Here is a 23,329-nt window from a genome sequence, read left to right on the forward strand (position 1 = left end):
TTGTGAAATAGTATTTTATGTCGCTGAACGGGAAAATGTGAGGATTGCTCTTTCACGTCCAAGTCTCTCGGTGTAGAAAATCAAAGTTCGAGATCGCAGAGAATGTCTAGGATGGATTGACGATCTTCGGCCAGTGGAATTCCAATTACCTGATCTAGGTTTCCGATGATGAACGGTGTGGGATATCCAGCGGTCTATGACCAGGCAATCTGGACTTCCTTCTCGGACCACCACGAACCTTCCGGGGGAGATCCGATCAGAGACGGCAGGATGAGGACATCTCAGATATCAGATGATATCGCGAATTGAGGGACCCTACCATGGTAAATTGTCTCAGGCAGTGCGATACCCATGGGGCGTTTGGTCGGACTCGATACCCCGGGCCGAAGATCTTGCGCTCTGGTAGACACTGGATAGAGAGATGAGGATAGTCACTACTTGTGACGGGGAACTGTAAGTAGAAACATGAAGAATCCCACCTCGCCGTCAACATTCGATCACAAAAGCAGAGGTATTGACCAACGTGGGCTGCACCAGAGGTTGGCCTATAAATTGGCGGCTCTTAAAAACCTCGTGAGCTATGGTTCAAGAAATATTCAGGGAGTCGCGCCCATCACTAACTACATTCTTACAGCGGTTCTCCGCAGCCCTCCAAAGGATTTCTTCTGCGACAGAATGATCCGCATCCCACTTGCCGATAGCTCGGCCGATTCCCCGCCAACCGGGACCGAAGCCGGCCGGTGCCCCGCCCGATGTCCCGCTTGGTGCTCAGGAGGTTTAGTCAGCTTATGCTACCTGGGTGTGTTCTAGAAATGGCGCAGATGGGCGCGGCGTCTGCAAAGAGCTCACAAATATTCCGAGAAGTCACCATAAGCTTTTCTTCGATTATACCAGAGGCACAAGATATATCCTCGGTGGCTGTCGAATCCGGCTTGCCCCGCACTGTCTTTCATACCCCGCGCTCACCATGACTTCAACGTCTGCCACAGGTGTTGAGTCGGTCTTCCGCTCGCTCATTCAGCACCTGGATGAGCAAGACTGGGATGAAGTTGAACGCGAAGTGCAGTCCGTCATTGACTACAATGGCCAGTCCATGTCTGCGACGGTTTTCTTCGCCTGCGAGAGTAATTCCCTCTCGCCAGGCATGAAATTGCACAGAAAGCTAGACACGATCATTGTCGACACCAGCAGCAACGCTGTTGCTGCGCGCTACATCAACATTGCCGGCTCACCCGATTCCGCGCCCGAGTTTCAAGAGATAATCTTCGCATGGTTCGTCGACAATCGTATGGCAAGATGGCAATCTCTTCGAGACGAAGCCGGCTCCGAGTCCCAGCATTCTGCAGTCCCTAGAACCCCAACTCTTACCAGAGACCTCTCTTCTAGACATGATGAACTGGATTTGAAAGAGCTGTACAAGGCCTATATCACCAGCATCAACGAGAAGACGATGGAGCGTGACTTTGAACGCTTTTGTCAGCCTGAGCTGGAACATAACGGCCGTAGGCTGACAATTACTGAGTACATCCCACTCATCAGCGATAGCCAGGACGCTATTCAAAACCTGCATTTCCACATCGAGGAGTTACTCGTCGATGAGGAGACACAGCAGATCGCGGCACGGCTGGAGTTCACTGGGACCCCAGTTCGTGAATGGGGAGGAGCGAAGCCCAATGGGAATTCGGTCAAGTTTCATGAGAACGTCATGTACCAGCTACATGAAGGCAAGATCGCGCGTGTTTGGTCGGTCATTGAGTTAAACGTCTATCGACAGCAGTTGAGCTGACGAATCAACAATATTTCGCTGTATTCCTATACAGCCAGGAACACAGCAACATTGATAATACCAGAATAGAAAGAACGGTTTTCTACATTATGCGACTTTCTTCCTCCCACTCAGACAGGTGTCATTTGTTCCGGCACGACCCGAGAAACGTGACTAAAGGCGCTTGCGACGACACATCAAATTGGATGCAGGTCCATTTGGAAGCGGGCCTGTGACAAAGAGTCTGCTATCCAACATCCAATGATGTCAGAAGCCAAGCTTCAGTGAGCAACATTCAATCCACTGGCCCTTGCATCAACGCGAACTTCTCGCGCCGCAAAGCGTTCGGCATATGGCTGGCCAAGAGCTCTATCGCTGATCAAATCGAAGCGGGCCAACCCGATTTCAACGCTATTCATCCGCTGCGGGGTTGAGACATGGATGGCGATGTCGAGACCGAGCAGCATGAGCCGAAGGTGCCATCGCCCATCCGCGATGCCTGCCGTGCTGTTCGATTCAACGCAAGGAACAGGTAAGGTTGGATGCGCACATGGGCAGAGTCCCCACGCGTCTTTGGGCGGCAAACTGAAGATGACCCGATATTCTTCCTCGATGCGCTCGAATGAGAGCCCTCCATCCGTCCCTCGGAATCCGGTAGTGACGCAGTGGATCCGGGGGATATCCCGGCTTCAAGCCCGGATGCTCCCTTCGTTTCTCCAACTTCCCCTCATTTTCCGTCTCCTCATCTGAGCTGTTCCTGGTTTCTCCAGCTTTCCCCACATTGACAGGAAGAAATTGGGACCAAAAGTCCGCCTTTGTTGACGCGACCGAGCTTCGACATCACCACTTCGCCCGGCCGATGTAACAGTATTTCTCTGTATGAGCTTTTCCTCCATCCAATCCCGACGTTGATACCGGCCGTACCCCTGCTGCTGGTTCATGAACACGCCAAAGGTCAACCGAGCCGACCGCGCACTCCGCAATGCCAAGCTTTCCTTGAGCTCTCCATCTCGGGACTGAAGCCACCGACATGCGACGCTCACGATATTGTTTCTCCCGTCTGGGCGGACAAACAACTGCGGAGTGTGACATGGGTTAGAGAGATGCGGGGTGAACATCTTCCAAATGAGCCGACACGCTCACGAAATGAGCGCCGTCACGTCTCTCGGCCCCAGATACTTGGGTCTGCCGGTCGCATTGAATGTGACAGTTCAACTGGTATCCATTGTGAGGCCGGTGATTCGAGCGGGGGATGAGCTCATTGTTGGTCACCGTGGTCGACGCTGGTATAAAACCATCGCCTGTCCCTGGCAGCGGAACATTGCCTTGGGCCTGGTTTGACACCTTCGCGTCATTGCACCCTCAATCGCAAGCAATCGGGAAGCAAAATGGTGTCGCTGAAGTCGGCCATTCTGGCCGCTACCTATGCCGTTTCGGCTGCTGCTGTCGACATCACCGTCAAGGCCACCGGCGGCAACGCTACTAGTGGTCACCAGTATGGATTCCTTCACGAGGTTTGTACCCTGTTTCCTGCTACCTCACTGATACACGTAGCTTACTGAGTAATATTTCCTAGGATATCAACAACTCAGGTGATGGCGGTATCTACGCCGAGTTGGTCCGCAACCGCGCTTTCCAGTACAGCGACAGATTCCCTGTCTCCCTGGACGGTTGGCATTCTATCAACGGCGCTGTCCTCACCCTGAAGAATTTGAGCGAGCCCCTCTCCGCCGCCCTCCCCGTCTCCGTCAACGTCGCCGGCGGCAACGGCTCCGGCTCGATCGGTCTCGAGAACGATGGCTACTGGGGCATGGACGTCAGACAACAGAAGTACACCGGCTCCTTCTGGGTGAAGGGTGCCTACGATGGCGTCTTCACGGCCTCCCTCAAGTCGGCTCTCAACGACGACGTCTTCGGTTCTGTCGAGATCGAGTCCAAGTCCACCGCCGAAGAATGGGTTGAGCACGCTGTCGAGCTGACCCCCAGCAAGGATGCTCCCAACAGCAACAACACCTTTGCCATCACCTTTGACCCCGCGGGCGCTGCCGACGGCTCGCTGGACTTCAACCTGATCAGCTTGTTCCCTCCCACGTACAAGGACCGCAAGAACGGTCTGCGCGTTGATATTGCCGAAGCTCTTGCTGAGCTCCACCCGAGCCTGCTTCGCTTCCCTGGCGGAAACATGCTCGAGGGCATTGACAACAAGACCTACTGGGACTGGAAGGACACCCTTGGTCCTCTCAAGGACCGTCCTGGCTTCCAAGGTGTCTGGAACTACCAGCAGACTCATGGCCTGGGTCTCATGGAGTACCTCGAGTGGGCTGAGGACATGGATCTGACCATCGTCATCGGCGTCTGGGCCGGCCTCGCTCTCAACGGCGATGTTACTCCCAAGGAGGATCTCCAGCCCTTCATTGACGATGCCCTAGACCAGATTGAGTTCATCCGCGGCCCCGTTGACTCTACTTGGGGAGCCAAGCGTGCTGAGCTCGGACACCCCGAGCCATTCGACTTGCAGATGGTCGAGATCGGCAACGAGGACTGGCTTGCTGGCTACCCCGGCGGCTGGACCTCTTACAAGGAGTACCGCTTCCCCATGTTCATGGAGGCTATCAAGGCCAAGTACCCCGACATCACCGTGATCTCTTCCGGCGCCACCACCGACGGCGATGGCTTCGACATTCCCGCCCCCGGTATCGGCGACTACCACCCCTACCGCACTCCCGACGCCCTCGTTGAGGAGTTCGACCGCTTCGACAACGACATTGGCCACATCGTCGGTGAAGTCGCCGCCACCCACCCCAACGGCGGCACCGGCTGGGACGGCGACCTGATGCCCTTCCCCTGGTGGATCGGCACTGTCGGAGAGGCCGTCTCTCTCATCGGTTACGAGCGCAACGCCGACCGCGTCCCGGGAACCTTCTACGCACCTGTTCTGCGCAACATGAACCGCTGGCAGTGGGCCGTCACCATTGTCCAGTTCGCCGCCGACCCGAAGCTGACGACCCGCTCCACCAGCTGGTACGTCTGGGAGATGTTCGCCGGCCACCCGCTCTCGCACACCCTCGAGGCTTCTGCCGACTTCGGCCCCCTCTACTACGTTGCTGGCAAGAACGAGGCCAAGGGCAACTTCATCTGGAAGGGCGCTGCCTACAACACTACCAACAGCGAGGACGTGCCCGTCACCGTCAAATTCGAGGGTGTTGAGGCTGGCACTAAGGCGTCTCTGACTGTGTTGACTAACCCCAGCGGAGACCCGTTTGCGTACAACGACCCTCACTCTGGCGTGAACATTGTCGACACGCAGACTCTGGTCTTGACCGCCAACGAGGATGGTGCCTTCAACTTCACTCTTCCAGAATTGAGTGTTGCTGTGTTAGACACAGATGTTGCTGCTGAGGCCAAGAGGCTGCGAGGTATTGAGATGCCGTTTATCGCATAAACAGATGGAAGAATTGATCATGGGTATACTACGCCATAGTCCGCTGAATGAATTCAAAATCTCATGTCAGATCTGCCTTGCGTCCCACTTCTTATAGAATGCTGCGCCGCGCGCGTCGTTGTTGGCAAGCTTAGCTACTTTTGCAACGACGGCGGGAAAGAAGGCAAAATGGCATCTGGTATGTAGCCAACCCCTGTGCCGCCTTTTTGCATCGACGTCGCCACCGACTTTCCTGGAGTATCTTGCGTGGCGCAGTTCCTGCCCCACTCCATTCATGTGTGCTTACTCCGGAATAGCATAGGATTTACGCATAACCCTGTAGCATTTAGGGCCTGCACTTTTCTCAGCCTTCTTCCTTCTCTCCGACTCCTCAATTTTCTTGCTGATTTGGCACCATTCAGTGCAATTTCCGTTTCACACCAAAAACGTTCAAATGCCCTCAACATTGAAAGAAAGCGCTAGTAGCATGTTCAGGTGGCATGAGCCATCGTGTTCAAAGCCCTCCATCAACGTTGTGGGCGGCCTTCCGTGGTGCCAGACCTGTTGCGCCGTTCCGCCAATGGACGAAGATCTGGGTTTTCCTGACGACCTTGGCCCTCCTTCCCCTCCGTCCAGGGGAAATGGACAACGGCGTGCTTTAGCATGGCCAGCAAGTGTACATTATGAAAAGGATGATGCAGGAGAGAAAGATGAAGATCTTCAAATCCGCCACATTGATGCTGATCATCCGCTTCACAACGCAAGGTAAGCAGCCTGTGGTTGAGGGTTTCTTGTTTGGCCAGCAAGACCACTCTAACTTTACTTTTACAGTGCCAACGATTCCAGCCATCCCAAGGCCCCTTTGAATGTGTCCAAAACCGCCAGACACAAGAGTTCGTATCCGTTCCTCCCTTCTCGAAGCATTCGGATCCTCGACATTACTCCAGGCGGACCTGACGATATACTCCACGGGAACTTTCGAGTCGTTCAGCTCAGCATAGATCGCCCACACTACGAAGCACTGTCTTACACCTGGGCCGATGCTGCTGGAAATTCACAGCGATGCAGAGCCATGTATATTGGCCCATTCTGGGATATTGTACCAATCACGCAGAATTGCGACCATGCCCTGCGCAGTGTTCGGCCTCGCAACGACAGGCTGATGCAACGTACCCTTTGGATAGACTCCGTATGCGTCAACCAGAATGACGTGATCGAGCGAACGTCTCAGGTTGCGCTGATGCCCGAGATTTACTCCAGCGCTGCTGAAGTCCTCGTGTACTTGGGGTTGGCTACCGACTCCAGCAACTTAGCTCTCGAGGCTATTTCCCGATCGCTGACGACCAATGACTGTTGCCACACACAGGACAGATCCATTTGCAAGGTATGCCAAAGTGCCATCTTCGAACTCCTTGAGCGGCCGTACTTCAGACGACTTTGGGTTGTACAAGAGATCGTGCTTAGCAGATCGATTACTATGTTCTGCGGAGCACTGTCCAGCTCGCTGCCCTTCTCCAGGATGTGGGAACTGTTCCCTGTCGACGCATGGCCGGTCAGAAGGGTAACGGGGCCTCTGAATCCTGAGTCTGAGCTTTTTTCACTCATGATTGAGACGAGTAATTGCATTTGTAAAGATCCCCGCGACAAGATCTTTGCACTTCTGGGAATACCGACCGACTGGACAGGGGACCGAATTTTGCCTGACTATAGTCGCTCATTAGAGGAAGTCGCAATTGGTATTGCAGCGTACTTCATGCAAGTGGGCAACCTCGCATGGCTGATACTAATGCTTGCTGGACTAAATCGCACGAATGTTGAAGATCTCCCCACCTGGGTTCCGGACACCGAGACGACATTCAAAGTACTTGGAGCCCGTAAGAAACTCTTTGATCGATTTCTCAGGAGCCCAACTCAATCTGTGTGGGATATCTTTGATGAAGATGACATAGTTGTTGAAGGAAAGCGGGTGGTCGACGAACGAGCTCAAAGTATTACCACGGAAACTACGGAACTCCGTCCCCTGCAGGTGACTTTTGAGGACTGGTCCAACAAAGAGATTCGAATCACCTCTAAGAATGCTTGCCTCAAGGTGGTAGCACATAGGCTTTGCAATGTACATGAGGTTTTCGACATGGAAAGCGTGGGGAGCCGTCGCGACTTCGTACGTATGAAAGCTTCCTCTGGGCCTCGATCAGGTGAGTCCAAGAGGGCGCACCCGAAATTCGGATTAACATACGCCGCTCTTCTACTTGTCATTCCAAATCCCGGACATGACATGGCCCTCCGAAATGGGTTATCTGATTTCATTCTTGAGAACGATGAGCTATACTGGTTACATGGTGTACAGGGCCTTGCAATCTTGAGACCTAGTCAGTCGGGCAACATGCATACTCTCGTAAGCGTCTGTGGCCTGGCAACTCGTACCATTCCTGGAAACGGGTTCCGTTTGCATCAACACCATAGTCTGAGGCCGCTTCATAAGGGAATCAAAGATTCCGTCAGATCCTCGCTGGAGGCGCTGCTTCCACAAACTGGCGACTATCAGGATCAGCGGACATCTCTGGAACCCAATGATGAGGTGGTTATTCTCGAACTAGGCGACCAGCTCTCTAGTCTTCTTCCTAGGCTGGAAGACCGTCTATGGGATCAGTGGAAAATTCATCGGTACCAGTGGTACTCGATCCTTGCCGATCCCGATGCCCTTGAGCATGTCATCTCGGAGTTAGAAGGAAGCGCCAAGACTACCTTGCAAGACAAGGAAGGGATTCAACAAAATGATCGCACAACCTATGACCTGATCAAAGATCCCAGATCTGTGGCGGCAGTGTTATGGTCAATCCTCCCGCAACAGATCATACGTCTTTCTTCCTCTGAGCAGACAACGGCGCCGACAATGGATAGAGATACAAACTTGAACTACCGCGATCTTGATGATTGGGCAGAACTTACACATCGTTTGATTTCAAGCGGAGATAAAGACGTGGATGCTCCTTCTATTAACTATCGCGATATGCCTGACGACTTCAAAGGTCCTCATCGAGATAGGTGGGAGTCTTCATGGGAAGGCTTCCGTACAAGAACAGGCTTGCCCGACTTCGCTTGGGATACTCCCGTTGGCGTTGCACATGTGCTCAAATTATTCCGAGGTCTTGGAACTGCGTGGAAGCCATTGTCTTACAGACAACGCAAGACAGGCCGGTACATGAAAGATCTAGTGTTTACATTCAAACCAGAAGTGCTCGAAAGAACGGAGGCTTGGAGCTGGGATTATATGGAATTTTGTCACGACTTTCGATCCAATGTGCAAGAAGATCCGTCATTCATTTGGATATTTCAGCCGTGGTTTTTTTGGTGGCAGGGTCGGCCAGATGGGCAAATGGTAATCAGGCGTTACATGCATTTGTGGGGTATAAATTGGACATCGATGACAGAGATAACAATCGAATAGTATTGGGTGCTCCTAAGCCTTTGCGGCGACTTCTGTCCAGCTGAACTTTGTTTTGGTCGAACGTCAAACTGCCTGCCAAATCTTTGAGAGCGCACACTGGATGCTTCGAACGTTCAGGGATGACGGGCAAAAATGTTTCCTTGAGTGTGAGAATCTCATTACCTCAGCTACCTTAGTCAAGCAAATCTGTCGAGTACCCTCATAGTTGCTAATGCTTTCTTAATTCATTATATGGTTCACAAGGGGAACAATGTCTTGCGGGGGAACTTCGTAGTCATATGTTAGTGGTCTCACTCGTGCTCCATATCGCGGTCACAATAACATATGTACATGAACCACGCCCAGAGCAAATTTGCCAACAACTTTGCACGACTCATCTGGCTCTCCTTAGTTGCCGCTTTTGAACTTCAACTCCTGCCCGGACACACCCTGATTCACGTTGCCAATCCCCGGAATCTCCCCACTGCCACCCTTCTTCATTACAGCAGTGTAGTGATCAACAACCAGCTGAATACCAGACCCAAAGCCCATACCGTCAAATTGGCAGTGTCCTCCGTCAGGTTTGTTATTGGCTGTCTGTAGCTTGTTGATGTCCTCCTTCTTCAATCCCTTCTCTGAAGCAATGCCCTCATAAGCCTTCATCGCCATCGGGATAGACTTTTGCAAGCGGTCTAGCTCCTTTTGAGATGTCTGGTAGTGGATTCGCGTCTTCGTCATGGCGTCCCGGGCCGAGGCCTCAACAGTCACCCTGGGTTCCATGGCGCCGCAGCCCAGCATAACACCGTGGCCATCTCCAGCGAAGTTTCCCATGTGCGCAGGAATGAAGTATCCACTGAGCATAAGGGAGCCACCCGAAATACCAGTGAAGTACACGTTGGATGAGTTGAATGCCATGTACTTCGGCAGCGTCTTCATGACAAGGTCGTTGACAGCTTGTGCGTGGGCCACCCCATCGGTTCGGTTGAATCCCTTGCCGCCACCCCAGTGGAGATTCTGATCGGGGGCGAGGACCGTCACACCGGCCAAGTTGTCCTTGACACCCTGGTTTGGCATGTCGAAGAAGGATGAGCCGCTGTCTCCGTGGAGCAAAACGTGCAAGCCGAGGTCTCCCTTGGCGTTTTCCTCCTTGTTACCATCGGGAACCTTGCTCGTCTTTGTGAACTGCGCAGCTGGGCCACTGATGCGGAAACGAATATCCAGACCGCTGCGCTCATGGTCAGAATCTCTGTCTTTACGTCGATTCCATTTCACGAGATACTCACTTCACCTTCTCTGTAGTGTCAAGGATGACTGAGCCATCCTTCGCCTTCGTTATGCCTTGTGGAACTTTCTTGGCCTTGTCCATGGGTGTTTCGCCACCTGGCTGTTGCTGTGGCAAGCCCTGAACCAAGCCCAGGACAGCACTAAAAAGCACCAATGTGAGCTTCATGGTGATTTGACAGCCGATTTATCACAATAGAATTTCAACAATGATGTTCGAATAAACGATCACCCAAATGTTCATGCATGTGAAGAACACAGTGCAATCGGATCTGGAACACCATGACATTTTATCTTTCAACGGGGCGTTCATCGCTCCTCAGATGATTAATGAACTGCTCCCCCGATCCATCCATGTCCTGCATTAAAACTCACCATTTCCAGGCATCGTTGAGAGTACAACTGGAAGCTTTTCTCGCGTCCGGTTTCATCTGGACTTTGAGAGTGTTTATTTACACCGGGTCTGATCGTCCCGCAGCCCGTAGACTGCTTGTTTCCTACCTCCGTGCGTTTCATTAACAGGTTAAGGTTCAGAGTGAGCCACGTGCATTTCGGCTCGAATCCTAGATTCGAGAAGATCGGACGGAGAGGGCATCCATCAGTGGCTACAACGAGATTTCTTCTCTGTTTGCATGGAACGTACGGCTTGGCATCACTATTCTCAGAAACGTCGAAACACCACAAGCTGGACGATCGAGTTGTAGATACCGACGTTTCTCGGTGTAAAATGGGACTTTGCTGTCGTGACTGAACTCCGCTCGGTAAAACCTGCCTCGCTTAGCAACTGGTTCACGCTTTTCACCTTGTCTCGCTCTCGGTACAGGTTCACAGGTCCCCTATTTGGCATTCACACCCTCTCGATTGAAACTTTTCTTATCTGCGACGGTAGTCCTGGCCATTCATCTTGTGGTCATCATGGAGCTTGGGATTAAGCTTCTCGAGCTTTTGCGGGGCTGCGCCTTTTACCAATGGGTTCGCGGGAGCTCACCTGACACCCGTTAGCTCCGGAACTTCGAGACCCTTGTTAGGATGATGGTGTGGAAGTCGCTGGTCTGAGTTGGCAGCTACCAAAAAAAGCCGATCAGACGCAGACTCTGGGCTCGATGTCTGGACGAGGCCGTCCTGGATGTATCCACTACCATGATAAAACGATTGATTTTCGAAGTTAATGTGCAGCTCTTTCGCAAAGTGACTGCCACGAACTCACCTAGTTCTTCCGCACTGTTCGTATTCGTAATGCATTCCACACAGACCTTGACCTAATGTTTGCCCTCTGAAAGGTAAGCAACGCAGTAGGGGAACTAGGTTGGTTTATACCAGTGTCCAAAGCGGTACATTATCGATAAATTGGTACCGGCACTATTTTGGACGGTTACGTTACTGTCGTCTCAAGCACCTCGGGCTTAACCTACCTCAACAGACTTCGGAATGGCGACTTACGCAAGCAAAGAAAACGCTCACAGCGTGGACGTCTGGAACTCTCATAGAAACTGTTGTTGTTCTTTCCTTCAGATACTTCATGTTTGTATGCAGAAAACATCAATGTCATTCATCGAGGCTCCTGAGGCCCCGTTTGAGGCTGGAGGCGGAGCATTGTGGGGCAGTCACACAATACGAGAATGCGAAAAATCAGCGATTGGTCGAGAGCAGAGCGCGAATGGCTTCACCGCAGAGACCCCTATTATGTATTTAAGAACTTGGCAGTGACATTGCGGAGGCTTTTCTCTTGAGAAATCTACAATTCGAAAGATCAACTCGTCGTTAAGCTCGTCTCATCATCCTATCCCAGCTTGTGCACTAGTTTGCCTCACGGATTTACGCACCATTCTCACGCAGTTGTCATTCGAGGAAAACCGACAAAAAGCCATGGGTCTGGTCCATTTCGAGGACGGAAAAGTCCTTTTCTACCCATACACACCCTCCAAGGCCGCAGGCGTCATATTCTTATTTCTTTTTGCTGGCATTTCGTTGTACCACATCTTCCTGATACGAAAGTTCAAGACCAAATACTTCATCCCAATGGTACTGGGAGGCATATGTAAGTCCAGAATCCTCCAGATCAACGATCCGACTTTGGATAAACTGAGTCTAACAAAAAGGGCAACAGGCGACACCTTCGGCCACCTAGGCCGCGCCTGGGCCGGCTCCGCCCCCCTCTCCCCCAAACCCTTCATGCTCCAACTCATGCTCATCCTCGTCGCCCCCGTCTTCATCTCCGCCACGCTCTACATCACCCTCGGCCGCCTCAAAGAATCCCTCCTCGGCCACCCGCGGCGCAAATGCAGCCCGACGAGCATCTTCATCCTCACCGACATCGTCGCCTTCTGCACGCAGATCGGAGGCTCCCTCGTCCAAGTCATCGCGAACCCGAAGATTATGGAGATTGGCGGCCACGTGGTGCTCGGCGGGCTGCTGTTCCAGCTGTTTGTGCTGGTGGTGTACTTTGCGCTCGTTGTGAGGTTTCAGAGGGCGACGCAGAGGGAGGTGATTTACGTGGAGCATTGGAGGCGGTATGTGTGGACGCTGGTGATCTCTGTGGTGGCTGTTTGGGTAAGGAACTTGGTGAGGGCGGCGGAGTTTGGGGAGGGGTGGTACGGTTTTGTGAATCAGAACGAGGCGATGATGTACATCTTTGATTCGTTGCTGATGTTCTCGGTCATGGTTGCGTTTGCTGTCTTCCACCCAGGACAGCTGAATGATTCGCAGGGAAGTATGTCCAAGGGCAGGCAACGCGTCACGTCTGAGCAGGTTGTCATGGGTCCGTTCGGAAACCTAGCTTAGGCGGGAGATAGTTAGACGTCTTAAAGAAGACGATATCTGTATAACATCTACCAATATTCATTCTCAGCGCCACTCCTTGTCAACCACAGTGAGCGCATCATACCCGCCCTTCACAACCTCGGAGTCGACGACGAAGATCGCGAGCAGCTTCGCGCTCAGCACCCGACTGTTGTTTTCTCCAACTGTATGATGACACCCCGGCTGTTCCATGAAGCTCTCGCCGACTTTATAGACCTGTGGTGGGTTCCCATTCATCCCGCTGAGTATGGTGCCTTCCGTGACGCGCGCAATCACGGTAGCGCCTGAGTGGCGATGGGGGGGGGGGGGGGGGGGGGGGGGGGGGGTGAAGCCGTCGGGCGGATATTCGACCTCGACTCCAACGATCGATTTTCCAGGAGCGTTCTGGAGTTGGTAGTCGTAGAGAATTTTGACGGTCTCTCGGGGTCGGTTGCTGTTTTGGTAAGCAAAGTGGCACGGGTTATGTAAAGGATGAGAATGGCACTCACCGGTTATCTGCAGTGTGACTGTTCATCTTGGGCAGTGCTCGAATGATCCCAGCTTAAGGTAGTTGGCTAAGGCAAACAAATGAATGCGGTCTGTCTTATACGTGCTGGCATTCTGATGGAAACCCGGAGGTCTGACAACCCGTCATCTCATCTGCCAATCGTCCAAGCGGAAAGCACAGATGCGTTGAAGCCGACGCCGACAGATTATGGATACCCGCCGATGTCATCTGAAAGCATGCTGAGAAACCGAGGCTCGCTTTGCTTTCGGTCTCCCATGCGTAGAATACGGTAGTCATGTCGTGACGGCGGCCGGAGTGAGTCCCCGACGCGGATAACCGGGTACCCGGCCCCACCTCGATTCCCGAACCCGATCCCGCGCGGCGTGGATTACCGAAGCTGTGTCCTACCGGCCATCATCTCCAAGTCGTTAAAACCCAACGGGGATTCGCGACGATGCCAACGAAAAGACCAACAAATTCTCATCCAGCTGCCGCATTCGTAATTGTGCACCACTGACTCAGTCTGATCAACATCCCATCATGAAAGCAATCCAAGTCCTCGGCCCCGCCTCCTCCCCAGAGATAGTCACCACCACCTCTCTCCCCACCCCCGTCCCAAACCACTCCGAAATCCTAATCCGCGTCCACGCCGCCGGCATCACCGCCCCCGAGCTCCTCTGGCCCGAGCTCTACACCGCCCCGCACCGCATCCCAGGCCACGAGCTCTCCGGCACCGTCGCCGCCCTCGGGCCCACCTACCCCGGCCCCCTGCGCCTCAACCAGCCCGTCTTCGCCTTCATCGCCGCAGACCGCGGGGGCGGCGGACAGGCGGAGCACGTCGTCTGCCTCCCGGATGAAGTCGCGCCGAAACCAGTATCTGCGACGCATGAAGAGGCGGCTGCGCTGCCGATCCCGCTTCTTACGGCATGGGAGGGGATCATCACCCGCGGGAAGGTTGGAGCGGGGATGAAAGTGCTGGTTACGGGCGCCAGCGGTGCGGTGGGGAGTATCGCGGTGCAGATTGCGGCGCGGCGCGGGGCTGAGGTCGTTGCGCTGGCGTCGTCGCGGAGTGAGGAGAAAGTGAGAGGGCTCGGGGCACGGGAGGTTGTGGATTACAATGATGAAAGTTGGAGTGCTGAGGTACGAGGCGTGGATGTGGTGTTTGACACGGTTGGTGGAGGTGTGCTGGGTAAATGTTGGGAGGTGGTTAGGCCCGACGGGATGATCATCACCGTCGGCGACCCGGCGCCGCAATGGGCATTTGGCCGTGGTCCGGCAGAGTCGGCGGGGAGGTATCCTGATGTGCGGTATGAGTACTTTATTGTGTCACCGAACGTTGAAGCGCTCTCTGAGGCAGCCGGGATGATTGACGCGGGGTTGATCGAGGTATTGCGGGTGGAAGCGTTTTCCTTTGAAGAGGCGGAGCAGGCTTGGGAGTATGCTGGGAAGAGGGGGCGTAATGGCAAGGCAGTCATCACCTTTGGAAATTTCGACTGATCGAGACAGTGAGCTCATTTTTTGCTATGCTGCGGCTCAGAGAGTTTGTGTGTGATCTCTAGGTTTGGTGGTTCACGATTGGTTTGATGCGCTTTGGCATGGAGTCCTACCGCATGTTTATTTCCTCTATGTATACCTCAGTGGAGATGGGAAGTAGTCCTTAGCACTAAATTACTATGAGAACTCCGTCTAGTAGGAGAGGCCTTCTTGCTGGGGGAAATTCTCAACGTGGGAAGGTCACTTCTTAACTAGAAGAAGTACATTCAATTAGGATGACTTTTTCTTCATATTATTTACTTCTAAGTCTGTAATTAACCTATTAGTCGTCGGTGAAGTGGTGACACTGCTCCTTGGGTTTGCAGGTACGAGCTCTTCAGTCCATGTTATAGAGATGGTATGTTTAGTTCACCCTTCTTAAGGAAAACAACATCCCCAGAAAGAGGATCCATGGCCGTCGCAAAGTGTGTGAAGTCATTAAACACGGGCTCAGACATCATCCACCTCTTCAAGACGCTCTTAGTAACGCCTCGAGTTCGAGAATTCGGCTGAAGACTCTTTGCCAAGGCTATGCACGATCCATTGCCGCTCTGCCCTTCCGCTGTGTCAACATCCGTCGAGGCAGTAGCCTCTAATCTCTTGCTGTGAGTCTTCCAGTTGTCATGGATAAAGTTCTGCCGCTCAGCCGACCCGGAAAGCCATAGAGAGTCCTCCGGAATGGAAGATGAATCTTCCAACTCGAGTGCCTTGTGGTGGAACTCGGAGGCCCCGCAGCAGAGGGTGTGGTTGGTGTCGTGGTTTGCCTGGGCAATGAAGTCGTACGTGTGTTTGATGTTGCCACCGATGTAGTCTTTCTGGATGACCACCGCCTCCTGTGGGGTGCTGAATATGAGGTAGCACGACGGCGACGGGTTCTTCATGAAGTCGGTCGCGAAGGCGATGAGGCTGCTGGTATCTGTGTCCTTTGCGCTTTTAACGTCGACAGGTTTGGGTGGTAACAGCACTTGACGTAGCATGGAGGATATCGGTGGTCTTCGGCCTAGGAGAACGAGGACCTGGTGGAAAATGGACGACTTTGTTCTGGTGTTCATCAACGGCCTGTGGTTGAGTGAGAGAGATAGCTCTGGTCTAATTATGGGAACCAGTCAACTCCACGACCATCACAAAGGAGCACGCAATGCGACTTCTCCTACCTGACGCCAGTGAGGGTACCGACAAAACCGGCGTATGTTATTGATCTCGCCAAGACGCGATCAGGTTGTTGTGACTTGGAGTCGACAAAGTCAAGTTGAACTAGTACATCCGCCAGCTCGGGCATGCCCCAGTCAAGCGTACGAAAATGCATCAAATGCGACGGCGCGTCTTCCGGGGCGTCATCATCGCAAACCGGGACCGTACCCGAGGTGCACCCCAGCAGACAATCCAGAAAGGTGTTGAGGGCGACGACGAGATGCAGATCGACGCCAGCCGTCTCGGCGATGGAGCGGATCTCGCGGTTCTCGTCGTCGTCGTAGACGCGGCGCAGGCACAGGCGGACCAAGAACTTTGCGAGGCGGATGATCGGCGGGTAGACCAGGATCTGTGCAAGGACAAGGTCGTAAAGGGGCGCTATGGCCCGCAGCTGCTCAGCAAAGTCCTTTGCTATTTGGACGTATCGCTGCTCTGGCGGGAGGGCGAGGTCGATGCGGTAGATGGGCACCGCGTCTGTTGACGACATGTTGAAGGATGCATGTGCGGTACGGATATGGATGGGAGGTTGAGTGGAGGTTGGGCGGAGGTTGTGCAACGTCGACTATGCATGCGCGATGGATGCTGTCGCGGAAAGAGGTGCAGATTCTGCTTGTTAGTTCCTGCCTTCTGTTGCTGCATCCGCTATCGCTCTTGCTCTAGCGTAAGTACCTTCCATTGCCAGACCAGCCACATCCAAATTGCGGGGCCTACGCCACACTTTGAAAATTCTGTTCAAGCTTCGATGAATGCCTACCGGTTAAGCATCGCAATACCGTCCAAAAGCTCCGATCCAGGTTCGCAAGAATATTGTATCGCTCCCGACACTCACAGTGACGATTTTCGGTTATTGGGCGCGGGTGGCGGCAGGGTTGCAGCACTGACAGAGGCCCAGCGCGGTGGAGAGCGAAAGCCCCGGCTGCAACGGCTTGCGCACTAAAAATGTCCACGTAGGAGAAGAATGCGGTGTTGAGCCAATCAGCAGGCGAGCGCATTCGTGTCTCGGTGCCAGCCGTCGACCCCTAATGCTTGTTTACGGCCCATTTCACGCTGCTGAGTTGTCACCGGATGATGCAGTTGGTGTCGAAATACGTCATTGCTGTCTTCTCAGAAAGACAGACAACTTTCAAGAGCTGAAACTAATATTCTGCGACACAATTTAGTAGGTGCGAATCACGACATAAGGGGAGCAGGGCAATTAGCAGGGCAGCGTGTGTAACCGAGGCCAGGCAGAGGCGGCGAATGTCCATGTCTGGCATGCTCCGTCGCAAATCCGAGTCGCCGGCCGGGAACCGAGACGGGTCCTTGGCGGGGCTCATAATGTTGCAGCACACCTGTGCAGGCCATCGGCTCAATAAAAGGTTCCGTCCGACCCGCAGCGTTGCCGTCGCTTCGCGAGGGAGTGAGTCGTGAATCATGAACAGCAAAGCAGGCTGGGCTTTCTGTTGCAACACATGTTGACAGCTGTGTTTCTGCTGCCAGGCAAAACCCGGGAAATTGTGTTGGGGGATTTTCTTTGAGGGCCGCCGGAGCCCTTTTAACCCGCCACCACTTACCTAGAAGGTGGCTGTAGCGCGCCCCGACGCCGCCAAAAAAACATCCGTGACGACCAGAACACGGCCAGAATTTCTGGGCGCTTAAGGCGGCGCATCCCTGAAAATCCAGGATTCGAATGTCGTGATTGGCCCTGGCACCTGCTTTTACTATGGGGAGCCATCTTATCAGATGATCTAATCTGATCGGTCGTTTTCGATTCGCCGTGCGAGGTGCAACGTGACGACGGGAAGCCGGCGTGCCTTAGTTGCTTTGCCTTAGCTGGCAGTGGTTGGCAGTGGTTGGGTCCTGCCTTGGCTTTACTGTGTGTGTGAGTTGTTCGCTGCTGCTCCGGCCTCGCTCTGCTGACTGATGACTCCCAAAGTGCGCGTCGTGTGAGCAGTGATCCGGTGATCCTGAATCCTCTCCGACTCGCCCTAGACTGTCCAATCCCGCGAAACCAAGTCATGCGGCAGCCTTCATTCAGCTGCGGCCTGCTCTGCTGCCATCGCTGTCGCTACTGCCGTTGCCCGCCTTGCCGCCGTCGTTCGCTTTCCTAGGCAAACAGGTCCAGCAGGCGGACCGTCAGATCTGGTCTGCATAATTCATCTACACAACTTGTCAGCTCTGCAACTCCTTTTTCGATTCCCCATCCATCCATTCAATCACCCATCCTACTTACTGCTTCATGCCCCTGGCGTTTGTTTCTCTCCCGTGTCGCCTAATCACAAATCACACACACACGCACAACACAGCCCCTGCTGACTGAACAAACACCCCTGAACAGCACATCCTATCAGGCAACCGAGAGCGACCGGTTTTTCTACCCGTTTGTGGTGCCTGCCGTGTTCGAATGTCGCGGATATCCTGATACCACCTACCTTTCTCCCGGTCGCAACAACCCTTCGACAACACCTCCAGCGACCATCCTCCTACTCCCTCGTCGTTCCTGTCGACAAAAAGACGTGGCGAACACCCCTACTTCTGGCCGAATGCCCCTCCCGCGACCGCTGTCTTAGACATGAAGAGATTATGGGCAGCGAGACGCTCCTCCTCCGACGGCGAGGAGACGTCGCCGCTGCTCTCCTCCTCCTCCGACCATAACGCCGGCACCGCACCGCATCCACGCCCGAGCGACCACAGCCAAACTCAAACTCAAACACCACCCTTCGACACCACTCCCGATGCCGTCCCAGCGGCAGCAACCCACATCAGCCAGACGGAGCGCGTCTGGCTTTTTGTCGGGATCTTCCTGGTCGGCTACGCCTACGGTCTCGACAGCCAGGTGCGGGGAACATACCAGCCCTACGCCACCTCCAGCCTGAAGCTGCACTCGTCGCATTCGACCATCAACGTCCTCCGCAGCGTCGTCGCCGTCGCGTCCCAGCCGACCGCCGCAAAAATCGCCGATATCTACGGCCGCTTCGAGACCACCCTCGCCGCCATATTGCTATACGTTGTCGGCACCGCCTTCGAGGCCAGCGCCACGACCGTCGAGGTCTTCTGCGTCGGCGCAATCCTCTACCAGATCGGCTACACCTGCCTCGTCCTACTGCTCGAGGTTCTCGTCGCCGACTTCTCGTCTATGCGCTCGCGTGTCTTCTTCAGCTACATTCCTGCGATCCCTTTCGTCTTCAACACGTGGATTAGCGGCAATGTCACCGCGGCCGTGCTGCACGTCACGTCTTGGCGCTGGGGTATTGGCATGTGGGCCATCATCCTGCCCTTCTCCTCCATCCCGCTCCTCACCAGCCTCTACGCCTTTGGCCAAAAGTCGAGAAAGTCGCGACACTCTCGTGTGTCAAAGGAGGGCGGCGGCGTCACTCTCTTCCACCAGCTTGACACCATCGGCCTCGTCATCCTCATCTCCGCCTTCTCCTTCACCCTCGCCCCCCTGACTCTCGCGGGCGGCACCGTCAGCCACTGGAAATCCCCCGCCATCCTCGTGCCCCTCATCTTCGGCATCGTCTGCATCCCCGTCTTCGTCTTCTGGGAGCGCCAGGCCCAGGTGCCCCTGATCCCTTTCCGTCTGCTCAAGGACCGCGGCGTCTGGGCCGCTCTCGCCGTCCGCAGCCTGCTCAACTTCGCCTGGTCCACCCAGGGCAACTACCTCTACACCGTGCTGATCGTTGCCTTTGACTTCTCCGTCGAGACCGCCACCCGTATCCTGTCTTTCTTCTCCTTCTTCGGCGTCTTCAGCGGCGTCCTCATCAGCTTCGTCATCTACAAGATCCGCCGCCTCAAGGCCATCATCGTCACCGGCGCCTGCATCTTCACAGCCTCCTTCTTCATCCTCATCGCGTACTCGGGCGGCGCCGATGCCTCGTCTCACAGGGGCCTCATCGTCGGGCAGGTTGTCATGGGCCTGGCCGGCGGTCTGTTCGCGTACCCCACGCAAGCATCCATCCAGGCCTCGGCGGACCGCGAGCACGTCGCCGTCATCACGAGTCTCTACCTGTCGCTCTTCAACGTCGGCAGCGCCCTGGGTAACTGCCTGTCCGGCGCTCTCTGGACGCAGCTTCTATACCCCTCCCTCGACGAGAGCCTGGCTTTCCAACCAAATAGGACCCTTGCCGCGGCCATCTATAACTCGCCCTTCGACACCCTCAAGGACTACCCCGTCGGCACAGACGTCAGAGACGCCGTCATCGGCAGCTACAGCGGCGTCCAGCGGGTTCTCTGCATTGCCGCCCTTTGCATTTGCATCCCGATGGTCGGGTTCTCCTTCATCCTGAGGAACCCGAAGCTTTCGGAGGACCGGGTCCAGACGGACGCGGATAACGACTCGGAATGAATTGTTTTTTGTTTCAGAGAGCGAGCACAGCAGCATATGATATCCCACACTACTACACAACCGCGTTGCTTATCAGCGCTTGCATAGATATTGATAGATCGCGAGCCAGAGGCCATTTGAGGCCCTCCGCACTAGCATACACTTTGTTGCGTGCGAATTTTCCCAACCCGTTTGAGGGTCAATACATCAAGACTTTTGTTGTTGCAGTTACATGTTGAAAGCAATTACCGAGGTTTATCTGGCGAGGAAATGTCGCTAGTGACAAGATGTAGACTGTTCCGACGCTTGTTGTAGGTTTAGTCTTTGACTTTGCCATTGGACGAACCAAAGGTCTCAGGTTGGACCTCTAGAAACATTCCGTAGGTATGTTTACACGCGAGTCATGGCTTAGGGTCGGTGCGTGATACGTCCCATTGGGCACCATTCCATCCGCAGCCTATGGACTACACGACAAGATCCTGCTTCAACGTTCATCCGCCGGCTACTTGGGTCTTTTCGCTGCAGATCGGCTAACTGTAACCCTCCCGTCATTCATCAGTCTACAGGTGTACGACGGGACCTTTCGATATCATCCACGCAGCACAATGCAACGTACAACTGAATGCGCCTATCATTTCATCTCCCACGAAGCCCGAGACCTTCTCGAGGATGCTAGCATTCGGCGCCCAGATACAACCGCCCCCTGATGCATTTGATGGAGCTTCTGCGAAATCGGCACGTCCTTTAGACTCTTTCTCGTTGGGTCAGGCGTTTCAAAGGTCTGATTACTTGGGCTGCTGTCCGTTTTCCACTAGGGCGGTATTGAGGGCGTTGGTGACCTATAATTGCCCGCCCAACTCTTACTCGGAGCACTGCTGTAGGGGGCGTTATGGCTTTGACGATCGCGGAGTCTGAAGGAATGGTGTCTCGGAAAGGTGTTGTCCCGGAGGAGGGGAGGAAAGGGCTTGTGGTGTTTGAGGTCATGGTATTTCTGATTAGAGGTACCTGACAACCCAGTGGGGGTTTGATAAGCCGTGGCTGAAATGTTGCAGTTGGCGGTCTGTAAAACGCCTGCTGGTTTTTCTCACACGCAAGAATTCTTGAGGTGAGCTTTTCTCCGAAGGTAAGGTATTTTGCATCATGTCGGTTGTGGATGTAGTCAATCAGCTGGTCCTACCCCCCTGCCTCCTCGAGGTCATCATTCTTGAACCTGAGATTCGGAAGAGGTGCTTGTCACACAATCACTGAATGGAGACTTTCCAGCGAGGGCGAAGGGGTACCGATGAAACTCACAAATTATGGCTGCATTGAGGTTTTGCCGATATATCGAAGCTCTGGACCCTGTAATGTTTGTCAAGCGGCCGCTTCCGTCCTAGGACAAAGGCGAAAAGACTGCAGAGTTTGACTTCGAAGCTCGCAGTCCTGGTTTCAAAAGCCCTTAGCCTAGATGGCTCATACCCGTTCCAACGGTCCGTCGCTCGGGTTGAAAAGGATGGAGAGCAAGAACATCCTATCTCTACCGACGGTGTATCTAATCAGCTGGCACATGGATTTAGAAGAATCACACCCTGTAATGAATCTATGGTTTGAATACTTCATTCTTTCTATTTTATATCTCTTCTCAGAGTTACTACACTAGTTAACTATCTCACAAGAGACAGCTAGCAGGAGTAACTATAAGGCTAATATGCTAGCCTATATATATATATCTAATATAATATTATAACCTAATATATAGGAATAATAGATAACTAACCTACTTAGGTAATAAGTAGCTAGAATAAGATATTTATACTATAGGATTATAAAAATAATAAGGACTTACTTAGTAATAAAAGAACTATAGTTTAAGTTATATAATAATAAAATAATAATTATATTAGATTAATATAATTTAATATAACTTAAGAACTTAATAACTATTTTAAATTAAAATAATTTAAATTAATCTAAAATATTAAAGAATATATTTAAAGTTAGACTTATATATAGTATAACTTTAAGTTTATATAAAGGTATTTAGAAGCTATAAGCTATAGTTAAGTTAAACTAATAGAAGAAGTACTTAAAAAATAAGTATAATATTATTATACTACTTTTACTTACTTCTTTTAAGATCTTCTTTTCTAACCTTTTAATAAGTACTTATTAAGTCTTTATTATAGAGGGTTTTATACCCTATCTCTATAGGGTTCTCTATTATTTTAGCTTAGTTTAGTTAAACTATCCTTAAGCTTTTTTAGTCTAAGTAGCTAGACCTTTATAGTTTAGTTTATAATTAGACTTTTATAGCTTTTTAGTATTTAACTTAGTATTTATCTTTATAGATACTCTTAATTTACTTTTATTATAAATTACTTATTAAGCTTAAGATTAATTACTTTAGTCTCTAAAAACTTAACCTATTATTAGTTTATAATTTATAATAAAAGTATAACTTTAATATATTATTATAATATATTAATTTCTAACTTCTATTAGTAAAACTTATTATTAAACAGCTAACTATAATACTTTAATTACTCTTATTTAGTAAGTTAACTATTAATACTTACTAATAGTAAGATAATAAATATATTTTCTTATATTTTAGCTAAGTCCCCTATTTTAAAATCTTTATTTTCTTTATATAACTAACTTTAAAGTTTAGTATAGAAACTTATTAGTATTAAAAACTATAATATATTTAATCTTAAATAAAACTCTAATAGAGAAAGTTCTTTTACTAAAAAAAGTTATATAAAACTCTAATATATTATCTTAAAATAAAATACTAAATCTATTAAGATATAATAGAATAATATAAAGGCTTAGCCTTATGAAATATAAGAAGGTATTATTATTATTAGTCTTATCTATCTTAAGCGTCCTATACTAATATTATTATCCTATACCTTCTAACTAATATTATTATTTACTACTATTACTAATATCTATTATCTTTAATTAATATTATTATTATTATTATTATTACTATTTAACCTATATAATACTCTCTATACTACTCTAATTAAACTACTTATATTATATACTCCTAAGTAATAAACTAAGAATAACTTACTACTAGAAGAGTCTTTAAATAACTAAAAGTTTAAAGTAAAAACTTTTAAATTTTAAGCTAA

At 51.7% G+C, this 23,329-nt stretch overlaps 7 protein-coding genes across 7 annotated transcripts; 5 read left to right on the forward strand and 2 right to left on the reverse strand.

The window, feature by feature from the left end:
* Nucleotides 1-967: 967 nt before the first annotated feature.
* On the forward strand, nt 968-1,786 carry CGCS363_v009911 (uncharacterized protein; the record flags this gene model as incomplete). Its single annotated transcript, XM_036641760.1, has 1 exon — nt 968-1,786. One exon carries the CDS (start codon nt 968-970, stop codon nt 1,784-1,786), a length of 819 nt encoding a protein of 272 aa, XP_036493653.1.
* A 1,367-nt stretch (nt 1,787-3,153) lies between these two features.
* On the forward strand, nt 3,154-5,207 carry abfA-2 (Alpha-L-arabinofuranosidase A; the record flags this gene model as incomplete). Its single annotated transcript, XM_036641761.1, has 2 exons — nt 3,154-3,279; nt 3,342-5,207. 2 exons carry the CDS (start codon nt 3,154-3,156, stop codon nt 5,205-5,207), a joined length of 1,992 nt encoding a protein of 663 aa, XP_036493056.1.
* A 3,814-nt stretch (nt 5,208-9,021) lies between these two features.
* On the reverse strand, nt 9,022-10,063 carry CGCS363_v009913 (uncharacterized protein; the record flags this gene model as incomplete). Its single annotated transcript, XM_036641762.1, has 2 exons — nt 9,022-9,838; nt 9,897-10,063. 2 exons carry the CDS (start codon nt 10,061-10,063, stop codon nt 9,022-9,024), a joined length of 984 nt encoding a protein of 327 aa, XP_036493054.1.
* Nucleotides 10,064-11,760: 1,697 nt separating this feature from the next.
* RTM1-0 (Protein RTM1) lies at nt 11,761-12,675 on the forward strand (the record flags this gene model as incomplete). The annotated part of the gene is made up of 2 exons (XM_036641763.1): nt 11,761-11,932; nt 12,002-12,675. 2 exons carry the CDS (start codon nt 11,761-11,763, stop codon nt 12,673-12,675), a joined length of 846 nt encoding a protein of 281 aa, XP_036493663.1.
* Nucleotides 12,676-13,720: 1,045 nt separating this feature from the next.
* On the forward strand, nt 13,721-14,677 carry CGCS363_v009915 (putative zinc-binding oxidoreductase; the record flags this gene model as incomplete). Its single annotated transcript, XM_036641764.1, has 1 exon — nt 13,721-14,677. The coding sequence occupies one exon, from the start codon at nt 13,721-13,723 to the stop codon at nt 14,675-14,677; it is 957 nt and encodes a 318-aa protein (XP_036493662.1).
* A 383-nt stretch (nt 14,678-15,060) lies between these two features.
* Asah1 (Acid ceramidase) lies at nt 15,061-16,391 on the reverse strand (the record flags this gene model as incomplete). The annotated part of the gene is made up of 2 exons (XM_036641765.1): nt 15,061-15,772; nt 15,868-16,391. 2 exons carry the CDS (start codon nt 16,389-16,391, stop codon nt 15,061-15,063), a joined length of 1,236 nt encoding a protein of 411 aa, XP_036493201.1.
* Nucleotides 16,392-18,455: 2,064 nt separating this feature from the next.
* Nucleotides 18,456-20,228, forward strand: sit1-1 (Siderophore iron transporter 1; the record flags this gene model as incomplete). The annotated part of the gene is made up of 1 exon (XM_036641766.1): nt 18,456-20,228. The coding sequence occupies one exon, from the start codon at nt 18,456-18,458 to the stop codon at nt 20,226-20,228; it is 1,773 nt and encodes a 590-aa protein (XP_036492739.1).
* Between the last annotated feature and the right edge of the window lie 3,101 nt (nt 20,229-23,329).

The sequence above is a fragment of the Colletotrichum siamense genome (assembly GCF_013390195.1).
Source record: "Colletotrichum siamense strain Cg363 chromosome Unknown KSG_Cg363_contig06, whole genome shotgun sequence".
NCBI lineage: Eukaryota > Fungi > Ascomycota > Sordariomycetes > Glomerellales > Glomerellaceae > Colletotrichum > Colletotrichum siamense.